This window comes from Gossypium hirsutum, chromosome D08, assembly GCF_007990345.1.
Source record: "Gossypium hirsutum isolate 1008001.06 chromosome D08, Gossypium_hirsutum_v2.1, whole genome shotgun sequence".
NCBI lineage: Eukaryota > Viridiplantae > Streptophyta > Magnoliopsida > Malvales > Malvaceae > Gossypium > Gossypium hirsutum.
This window is the reverse complement of record NC_053444.1, coordinates 5,571,883-5,583,206: the sequence shown is the minus strand read 5'-3', so window position 1 is coordinate 5,583,206 and position 11,324 is coordinate 5,571,883. Positions and strand designations below refer to the sequence as shown.

The 11,324-nt window shown below is 37.3% G+C and overlaps 2 protein-coding genes across 2 annotated transcripts; both read right to left on the bottom strand.

Moving 5' to 3' along the window:
• Window positions 1-775: 775 nt before the first annotated feature.
• LOC107953193 (serine/threonine-protein phosphatase BSL1) lies at window positions 776-11,064 on the bottom strand. The gene is made up of 21 exons (XM_016888433.2): window positions 10,534-11,064; window positions 10,378-10,438; window positions 10,210-10,288; window positions 10,033-10,112; window positions 9,837-9,931; window positions 9,432-9,531; window positions 9,262-9,331; window positions 4,299-4,400; window positions 4,110-4,191; window positions 3,848-4,018; window positions 3,487-3,676; window positions 3,208-3,409; window positions 2,950-3,117; window positions 2,630-2,868; window positions 2,405-2,489; window positions 2,206-2,304; window positions 1,929-2,128; window positions 1,772-1,847; window positions 1,550-1,685; window positions 1,339-1,478; window positions 776-1,245 (listed from the first exon to the last, which is right to left on the bottom strand). The coding sequence occupies exons 1-21, from the start codon at window positions 10,736-10,738 to the stop codon at window positions 1,162-1,164; spliced, it is 2,664 nt and encodes an 887-aa protein (XP_016743922.1). The 5' UTR covers window positions 10,739-11,064; the 3' UTR covers window positions 776-1,161.
• Window positions 6,211-6,874, bottom strand: LOC121220222 (uncharacterized). Its single transcript, XM_041099621.1, has 2 exons — window positions 6,478-6,874; window positions 6,211-6,331 (listed from the first exon to the last, which is right to left on the bottom strand). Exons 1-2 carry the CDS (start codon window positions 6,872-6,874, stop codon window positions 6,312-6,314), a joined length of 417 nt encoding a protein of 138 aa, XP_040955555.1. The 3' UTR covers window positions 6,211-6,311.
• Window positions 11,065-11,324: the final 260 nt, after the last annotated feature.

The following is an 11,324-nucleotide window of genomic DNA, read 5'->3' as shown; positions in this document are numbered from 1 at the left end:
TCACTCTTTTAGGAAAAAAAATCGTATAATTACATAATTATATTATAAGAAAATATTATTTCGAATTCGAGTGTTCATATAATTATCTTTAAAACCTGATATCCAATGCTTGAAACTTAAATGTTAGTATCCACAATCTTCCTCTTATCCTCAGACTATAATCTATATATGAAAAAAATAAAATATCTTCTCTTTTTAATTTCTTCATGGCAATGAATTAGTCATTAGTAAATAAGATAAATATTATATCCAATCAATCTTAATTTTTAACTAAAAACAGTTGACTTCTCTGTATGAAGCTTGGCCCAATAGAGTGCTAAGGTTGACTATATTTTTAAAAAGAAATGCAGATTGAAAGACAATTACAAATCTTTTTAATTTTAGACATGTGACCTTCATTTGGTTTAATAGGTGGTTCTGATTATATCTATTTTTTTATAATCTCATCCCAACCCATAAATAGAAAAATAATATGTTTTAAAGGTACTCAAATTCTCATTTTCCTACATTAACAACAATCCCTATATTACAGTGAAATCCTTTGAACCAAAAATGAAATATACAGTCAAATTCCAAATATTTGTGGGTGGGTAGGAATATATATAATAAAGTTGAAATCTGAGATTTTTTTATAAGAAAAAAGTTACAAGTACAATTATCATTTAAATAACTACAAAAAAAAATTAATCAATATAAAATACAGAACAAAATCAAAATATATGTTGATAGAGCCCACCATTTACACCAACCTTGAGCTTATGAATATATAATAAACTTGAAAGCGCAATACTATCTTTATACTTTAAAAAGACAGTGCCTTAAATATTAAATCCAAAGTATAAAGAAAAAATATATATTTCTTCATATAAAACCTAGATGTATCACCATTAATGCCACAATGCACTGATGAAAAAGAAAACAAAAAATTTAAGTTGACCCAAATCACTATAAATTATCCTATAAAATCCCTCTTCAAATAACTAACAAAACTATATGCATATGTTGAATTTCACTGGTTAAATACTGATCTTCAAACTCCATAGCTATGCATACAATAAACAATGGCTTCCATCTTCGAGAAACTACACGAGCAATAATACGTACACGGAGATTTGTCAATTAGAAAAAAGGTTTTAAGTCCTTGAATTTGTAACATCGTGTTCATATATATGCAAGTGAGCTCCGGTCATGGTCGGGTTGAGGGCGACCACGAGTTGGTGTTGGTGGTCTTTGGATGTTTAGTTCCTGCAGTGCCGATGGAAATATATTACATGTTAATGTACGTGAGGTGTGCAGGGATGTATATATACATCGATGTATAATATATATAAGCATTACCTGCATCCATGTGTCGTCTCCAACACGCTCCGGCGATGTTTCTGGAGACTGAATGGGAGGTGGTAAGGGATGTATTAACTTCGGGACGATAACCAGTCCTCTACCAACGACTAATATGGCTCCAGCATTGTTTGCAGTACCTAGATGTATATATATTACCGGATTAGGAAGCGGAAAATTCAGTGACAGGTGGTTAGGTTAGTTTACTTACCACAATAGTTTGTTGCAGAAAAAAGAGTAATCAATTGACCCTGAGCGAATCGTTCGAACCCGTCCATTACACATTCGTGTGCCCTTATAATAAGCTGTAGCTTGTTTTTCTTACAGAAGTCCGTCACACGATCCGGCTGCATATGGCAACACGAATCATTGTAGGATTGCCCTGATGCATTCAAGAAACTATATTTTACACATAAAGCAATAGCATGCATACCCCAAAAGTGACAAGACCGGGACCTCGAGCATTAGGTCTCAAACCTTCTATGCTATCGTTTTCTGTTGGATCGGACCTGAAAAGGTAAATGAAAGCCAAATTTAGTCAGTAGAAAGATTTACTTTTAATCGGATTAATAGATTTATAACATGCATACCATAACAGGTCCATTAAAATAATAGATCCTGCATCCATTGTTATCGGTCGCTCGAGTTTCTCTATTTGTTCGACCGAATGTATAGATCTTCCTATGCCACCGTGCATGCAGATAATTTTCTTTTCGATAAGAGCAGCAAGTGGAAGATAATTGAATAATTGATTGAACCGTGTCCATGCCCATATACCATCGTTCTCCCCCTACAAATAAATAATAATAAGCACAATTTATCTGGAAAAGATAAATAACTAATCCGCATGTGAATCCTCATTCGGACCATTCGCTCGATGCATTCAATACGAAAACCGAAGAGTGCATTTATGTCAGCAGCCTCATGATTTCCACGAATCAAGTGAACGTTTTCAGGATACTCAATCTGCACAATTGTAACGAACAAGAGAATGGAATCAAATTAGAGAAATGGCACAACGTTGCATTCATGCTCAAATTTAAGGCTTGTTTTGTCCAGAGCTTGCCTTAAGAGCAAGGAGCAATGTAATTGTCTCCAAGCTGTGCTGTCCTCGATCGACATAATCTCCTAGAAACAGATAATCGATGTACCTAAAACACACACACACACAAAAAGAAAGCTTTCAGAACTAGCTCGACATCATAATAGGAAGTAATAGTCACAGGCCTTAAGTTTCAATTCTAACAAGGGGTTATCTGATCTGGAAGGACAGCAAGACTATCAAACTTACGTAATATCTCCTGCGGTTGAAGGAAATCCATACTCGTCAAATAGCCGCATTAAATCACCAAACTGTCCATGAAGATCACCAAATACTTTTACCGGAGCTTTCAACTGAAGGACGGTGGGTTCTTGCATAAATAGCTGTTCGGCAGCATAGCAGAGCTCACCCACTTCATAAGAATCCAAGAAAAACCTCCTATTTACCGGAGCTTTCCAGTTACGGGGCCTAAGCAATGTAGAAATGACCTGCAAAAGGATGGTAAATATTCAACTATGTTTTAAGAAGTTTTAAATGACAGACGACTAATTAATTCCGGTAATGCTTGCCTTTTTATGCAAGCCTTGCGGAGACCTCTGTCTAGCAAACTTTTTGGTAGGGTAGGACAAGTCATTATTTGAGGGAATCATCCTTCGGCTCTCGTTTTCAAACTGGTCCAAAGATAGTTGCCTAACCATCCCACCTAGGTTACCAACAGCCTCTTTAGCTACCACGACCTGCGCGGAAAAAATATACATACAGCTTCATTAGAATAATATGGCTGGACATTTAGAGAACTGTACAGACACGACTTGGAGTATACATACAGCTCGAGGATGCAGGCGAACATCACCCTCATTATCACTACCATCTGACGCTGTTTCAGCAGCAGGTGAGTTGTCATCAGATACAGATGTTTCTTCAGCTGGAACAGCAGATGCAGCCTGTGCAGCTTGCCATACAGCGCTTGCCGCCTCAGCTTCAGCAGCAGAAGCCTCCCTCAGTTTCTCCATCGAATTTTTGTCCATACTATCAAGGTAAATTTTAATCATCAATCAATACTCCCGCATTGTTCGTCAATAAGAGAGAGAGTTATCAAGTCAGACCTCATGCTCCCAGAAGATGAGAACTCTTGACCATCATCTGAAGTTGGTGATGTTCCAAATGAGCTTAAGTTAGGCTGATTAAATCTGGGGCTCGACACACTCGAGGCTCGATCAGGAGATAATATAGGAGAACTCATGTCAGATTGGAACGGCGAATTTTCTGCAACTAGGAAATCATCTAATAGCATATCTGCAGAAAATCAAATAATTAATTCAAGACGAGAAATTGACACAGGGGACTAGATAAATGATCTAAATGGGTAACTTTTATTTCGACATATAAAATCAAAAGTGAGCTACGGAATTGTACACATCAGTGAGTGAAATGTGTGCATAGTTTCAGACACAGCTGTTTCCTTACCTCCTCTAAGACCACCATAAATATATATACGAACACCAACAGATGCAGATGCATGGCGACAACGGCGCATAAGTTCCAAAGATGGATCGTATTCAACATGTCCCTTAGTGTTCCGTGAGGAAGTCACAAGCCCATTCCTGTCCAACCATACTCCAGCAGCAGTATCCAGTACTACAAAAACAAAGAGAAAATTGGAAAATAAACTTATTTGAGATATGCACGATACATACCCTCTATCTCAAGATGAGAAGCAAAAGCTTACCTGCAACAGTTGCTTCACCTTCTATTGCTCGTCCTCCTCTAAGAGTACCTCCAGTAACATGCAACCGTGCACCAACAAAAACCTGGTAGAAAGCAAATATCAGGCTGATTGTTTTCACCAAAAAAGTAATTGTATTTTATGTTCAATTGTTCATAACTACTATATGCAATAGCAGTGGCATCTACTTACCGCAGCATGCTGATACCTTGGTGAAGGGGAAACTCCGGGTGCAAGAGTCCATTCCCATTGACCATTTCTATGCATAAGCAGACCGTATGCATCTGCTAGAGGCTGTTGAAGAACATATATAATCAATAAACTCAAAAACAGCATCTCACATTGTAAAATTGTTAGCGCCGACTATAGTTTGACGTAGAATATCAATTAGAGTAAATTATACTATTCAGTCTAAAAGTTAAATGGCTATATAATGTTCAAGGGCAACATACTTAAACATTGTGACTTATGTTAAAACAAAGCATACATGTAGAAATCAGAGTATTTGATACTAAATAGAACATAAATCAGAGTTTTTATATACAACCTATGACACTACTTTAGGAAACTCTAAGTTAGGAAAGATACTAAATAGGAGATATGATCCCTTAAAATAAGGGATTTTAATAAAGAAAATATCTACAAAATATTCCTAAAATATTTACAGAATATTCCTACACTCCCCCTCAAGCTGGAGAATATACATTGTATAATCCCAGCTTGAATAGGAATTTATTGAACACAGGTTTTGGCAAAGCCTTGGTAAGAATGTCTGCAATCTGTCCTTCTGAAGGAATGTAAGAAAGAGTGGCTGTCTTTTTGTTGACTTGATCAGCAATAAAATGCCTATCAATTTCAACATGCTTTGTTCGGTCATGTTGAACTGGGTTCTTGGCAATCTGAATGGCAGATTGATTATCACACAAAACTTCAAAGTGATCCTCCTGATTTGTGCCAAGTTTTTTTAGTAATTTAAGTAGCCAAATTCCTTCGCATATCCCCAAAGCTAGTGCTCTAAATTCAGCTTCAGCACTACTTCTTGAAACAACAGATTGTTTCTTACTTCTCCAAGTTGTAAGGTTACCCCAAACAAAAGTGCAGTACCCACTAGTGGATCTTCTTTCAGTGAGATCTCCAGCCCAACTAGAGTCTGTAAAAATCTTAACAGTTCTGTCTTGTGTCTTCTTAAACATTAAGCCGTGTCCTGGAGTTTTCTTCAAGTACTTGAGAATTCTATTTGCTGCTGCCATATGCTCTTCAGTAGGATTAGTCATGTGTTGACTTATCACATTTACGGGAAAAGCTATATCTGGCCTTGTCAAGGATAAGTAGATTAGTTTCCCAACTAACCTTTGAAATTTCTCTCTGTCTACTAAGGACTCATCTTCTTTATTGAATCTCAAGTTTGCCTCCATTGGTGTATCAGCCGGCTTACAGCCAAGAAGACCAGTTTCTTTGAGTAAATCAAGTACATACTTTCTCTGGTTGATCACAAGTCCTTCTTTTGATCTTGCCACCTCCATTCCTAGGAAATACCTTAGCTTTCCCAAGTCCTTGGTTTCGAATTCCCTGTTTAACAACTTCTTCAAATTGCTAATCTCTTCCTCATCATCTCCAGTAAGAATGACGTCATCCACATACACAATTAGGATAGCTTTCTTATTTGTAGAAGTTACCTTGATGAAAAGCATATGATCGGCAAGGGACTGCTTGTAGCCATTTTGAAGAATGACTTTAGTGAACCTCTCGAACCAAGCTCTGGGTGATTGTTTTAACCCGTATAGAGACTTGTTGAGCTTGCAAACCTTGTTGCTACCTTCAATAGACTTTGAGCCAGGTGGCAATTGCATATAGACTTCTTCCTCAAGCTTGCCATTAAGAAATGCGTTTTTTACATCAAGTTGGTGTAATTTCCAATCGCAATTTACAGCCAAACTTAGGAGTACTCGAATAGTGTTAAGCTTTGCCACAGGTGCAAAAGTTTCTGTGAAGTCTATCCCATATGTTTGCGTGAAACCTCTGGCCACTAGTCTAGCTTTGTATCGTTGGATACTGCCATTGGAGTTATACTTTACAGCAAAGATCCATTTACAGCCGACAGCCTTTTTTCCTTGAGGAAGGTCTGTAATGGTCCAAGTAGCATTTTTCTCTAGTGCACAAATTTCCTCTTCAACAGCCCTTCTCCATTTTGGATCCTTTAGAGCTTCAGCTATGCTTGTGGGAACCTGTTCTTTATCCAAAGTTGCTGTAAATGCTTGAAAAGACGGCCTCAATGAATTATAACCAGTAAATTTTTCAATATGATGCTTGGTGCACTGTCTAACCCCTTTTCTAATAGCAATAGGAAAGTCATCTAGAGTAGTGGACTTACTGATTTCTTCTTCCATTTCGGCAGCTGGACCCAAATCCAATTCTCGGCAAGAATCAGATTGCAAAACAGTCTCAGGGATATGTCTTCTTTTTCTTGTGTAGACACGAAGCTGTTTGGGTGATGGTGTTTTTTGAAGACTGTCAATTGGAGTAGGTGTATTTTCAGGAAGAGTGTTTAAAGTGGGTGTAGGTGAATTAGTCATAGGTACTACAGGAGAATCAATGGGAGCATTCACAGGTGACAGATCTGCAGGTAATGGCGAACAAGATGGCAATTCTGAAGGTTGAGAATGAAGATTAGAAGGAGATACCTGTTGTGGCTGAAAATCACTCCATGTTTCCCCCTGAATTTCAGCCTGAGTGAAATAGGAATCCTGCTCATAAAATGTTATATCCATAGTGGTGAAAAATCGCTTAGAAGGAGGATGATAGCATTTATAACCCTTCTTAAGTGAAGAATACCCAACCAATACACATTTTAAAGACTTAGGATCTAACTTGGACTTATTAGGAGCAATATTTTGGATAAAAACAGTGCAGCCAAAAATTTTAAGTGGCAGAATAGAGGAGATAGGCTTAAAATGAGGAAAGTGCTGCAAAAATATAGATTGAGGCGTTTGAAATTTTAAAACCTTACTAGGCATCCGGTTGATTAAATATGTGGCAGTTAATAAGGCTTCCCCCCACAAATATTTAGGAACATTAGTGGTAAATAGAAGAGAACGAGTAACTTCAAGAAGGTGCCTATTTTTTCTTTCGGCAACGCCGTTTTGCTGTGGGGTTCCAACACAAGAACTAATCTGAACTATGCCATTTTCCTTAAAAAAAATCACCTAAAGACCTAGCAAAAAATTCACTGCCATTATCAGATTTAAAGAGCTGGATTTTAGACCCAAATTGAGTGAGAACCATGTTATAAAATTACACAAAAACACTAGCAGTTTCAGATTTATCTTTCAGCAAATAAGTCCAAGTTATCCTACTGTGATCATCAATAAAAGTGATAAACCACTTACAATTATCAGCATTCTTCACCCGAGAAGGGCCCCAAATATCACTATGGATCAAAGCAAAAGGGTAAGAAGGCTTGTATGTAGAAGGAAAATAAGATGATTTAGTATGTTTGACAAGAGAGCAAACTTTGCAAGAAAAAGAATTAGGCCTTTTATTAATGAATAGAGCAGGAAACAATTTTGCAAGGTATTGGAAACTAGGATGGCCTAAACGAAAGTGCCATAACATAACAGTATCAACTTTTCCTAAAGCGGTAAATGACTTGGAGATCTCGATTTTAGGAGAGGTAGGGAGGATGTAGAGACCATTATGCAAGCTGGCCTTACCAATCATCTTCTTCGAGTTCAGTGCCTGCAAAGTACAATCACGATCATTAAAAATTACAGAGCAGTGCAAGTCTGTGGACAATTTACTAACAGAGATGAGATTGCACGCCAGATTTGGTACAAAGAGAACATTTTTAAGTGCAATCTGTTCATTGAGAATAACAGTGCCATGTCCCTCTATTTTGCACAAGGTACCATCAGCCGTTTTGACAGCTTTACCAAAGGTATGGAAAAAATTGTGAAACAATGCCTTGTTACCAGTCATATGATCCGTAGCACCAGAATCGAGGATCCAATTAGGAGTTAACTGGGAGGAGAAAAATGCAGTAGAAGAAAGGTTACCTTCTGGATCTTTTATGACCAGATTACCTTCACAAGACCCTTCAAGAAAATTGTTGCCATTCAATCGATAGCAGGTGATAGTCAGACCAGACGAATCTGATGGAGCATCGGAACTAGAAAAATTTTCTAGATTTGAAGTAATCTCCAAAGTAGAAGAAGGAGTTTCGGACATGGTCTAGGTTGAAAAAGAAATCGTAACCTAAGCTGATACCATGTAGAAATCAGAGTATTTGATACTAAATAGAACATAAATCAGAGTTTTTATATACAACCTATGACACTACTTTAGGAAACTCTAAGTTAGGAAAGATACTAAATAGGATATATGATCCCTTAAAATAAGGGATTTTAATAAAGAAAATATCTACAAAATATTCCTAAAATATTTACAGAATATTCCTACACATACACTAACGAATAAAGCCGATAAAAGTATCATGGAGGCCCCTATACTAGGAGTCAAATTGCTTTTTTCCACTTTACTCAAAAAATGGGCAAATTAGTCCCTGTATATTAGATTAAAGAGCAAGCTGGTCCCTTTTGTTAAAAATTCTATCTATTTATTCTGTTAAAAACTGGTGTAGCTGAGAGAATAACCAGACAATTACATGTAATGTGTAACATGTACCTCAAGCTGACATACAAGGACCAATATTTAATGGTAGAAATTGATGGAATTTTTAACAGAAGGACTAGTTTGTTCTTTGGTCTAATGTATAAGGACTAATTTTCCTATTTTTTTAGTAGAGGAGGCAAAATGCAATTTGGCTCCTAGTACAAGAACCTCCATGGTACTTTTACCAATAAAGCCTAATGCACAATGACCTTTGACTTCAGCAATTAAAACCCATGACACTTGAACTCAGGTGTGAGTGTAGGTTACAGGTCTGTGTCTAACAAAACTTCCGAAGGTTTTTTCAGTCATATCCCCACATCCATGTTCAAATGTGTCAGACATGGTGCTAGACGACACAGGTATTTTAAGAAAAAATAAAGGGCTGAAGTAACAAATAATAAGAGTATTCCCTTTTTCCTCGACAAGTGAACCGAATAATCGTAATGTATTATGCATAAAATACATTTTATACAAGGATTGATCATACCGCCCCAGAGGAATCTCTTCCACCACAAAGCAAAAACATGCCATCCGAGCGGGCACTAGCAGTCGCATACCTATAACAAAAGTAGAGGTAATTGGAACATTTAGAACGCAAATTGTGAAAACATACACAAGTTGATGGCTTGTTTATATTATTAAAATAAACAAACTCACATTCTAGCAGAAGGCCTATCGCCTTCAGGGTTTAGTCTCTGCCATACATATGGTTTCTGGCCAGTATCCAAGGCCCATGCATCTGAAAGAACTCGTTTTCCTATTTAAAAATATAAGAACCGTTGCTCAAATGTTAATGCAACCAAATAAACATCATCAAGAGGAAATCACCGGATGAATATGAAAAATCACAAAATTGACAATGCTTTGATCTTAGTTGCCACATAATAAGACAAGCAACATATATAAGTCATCCCAAAGGATTTACGAGCATAAGGATATTGCTGTAGAAGAATGAAGAGTGGTCATCAAAGTGAATAAGTTGACCAATATCCAAAACTTCTTGTTTCAATGCATTCAGGTCACTTTTAACAAAATTAAAGCTGGAAAGTGAAATGTTCATACCATCGTTGCCGCTTACAGTGACAAGATATCTCTGTGCAACCAAATCCATAACATGGCCATAGCGAGGTCCGGGTCCCTGCCCTTGCACAACAACTCTAGCCAAAAATAAACCCGAATTGGAAATATAATCAGATTATATCAAAACAACGGCAATTCACGATGAGAAATAGCCAAAAACCAAAGAACTGGAACTAACCGATGCCATTTAAACTTATCATTGGTCAGATCAAGCACGTAAAGATCATCAGTAGAATGACCAGCTGGTCCTATTCCACCCTAGCCAATGAAACAAATAAACCAATAAAATAACCAATACACCATAAAATGATATAAATGCAGCAATCTTTAGTGATGATTCTGCTGTTTTACAGACCTGAAACACAACCATGGTGCCAACCGCGGCTGCAGCGTGAGCAGCCCTAGGTGAAGGCGGCTCTCCAGCTGGTCTGATTCTGCAAATTTTAATTAAAAACAAAAGATCAGCTATGAATTCCACAGCAAGATTTGAAAAAAAAAAAAGGGACAAGACATGAGTAAAAACCTAGTCCACTTTCTGGTAAGAACATCGTATGAATGAACTGAATTGGTAACACCAGCTAATCCTGATTACCAAAAAATGTTTAAAACAAATCACATCCAAATTATAAAATAAAAAAAAGGTGGTCGATAGGCAGATAGAAAGAGGAAGGGTTTTAACTGATTCCAGGAGCAGAAGAGGCAGCACCACCCTCGATGGCGGTGGCACCACCGAAGAGAATAAGTCGAGGACCATGCGTCTTAGTGGCAGCGACGGCGGTAAGAGTGTGACCACATCGTGGACCAGGTGCATCCTCATCGGAATCCCAATAAGTCTCCAAAGCCCGGTAAGCCGGAGCCGGATACAACAACAGTTTCGAACCCATCCCTAAAAAGAAGAAGAAGAAACCCAAAATCCCTTCACAAACAAAAATCAAAACCCAAACCTTCAAATCCTGATCTTCTCTCACAATAACCTCATTTAAGTTTCAACCAAAACAAAACCCAAGATCGGGAGCTCAATGATGGGGACCCAGATTTTGGTTGGGACCATCACTTTTTTTCATTCCACTTTCTTTGTGGGGTTTTAAGAAATGAGATCACTGTTCATACATGTTGAAAGTTGTAAAACTGATTGCATATAGTAAATCTTTTTTTCTTTGTTAATGGATTGGAAGAAAAAATTAAATGGGGATGGTGGGAGCAGTAAAAAAAATTTTAAAAAAAACTGGCTGCTGGTGAGTTGTGTATTAAGACATGACACAATGGGTGGTATGACCCCACTAAAACTCCCACAAAGAGAGGGTCAACCACTGGTGACGACTGTAAACCATGAAGTATTTTATGGGGATGTGTTTGTATAGCTGTCCCTTCTTTGTAATAAATAAATAAAGGTATAATCCTAATTTAGTCCTTAACGTTTGTATTTTTGTCAATTGACTCTTACTATTTTTTTAGTTAAATTTGGTTGAA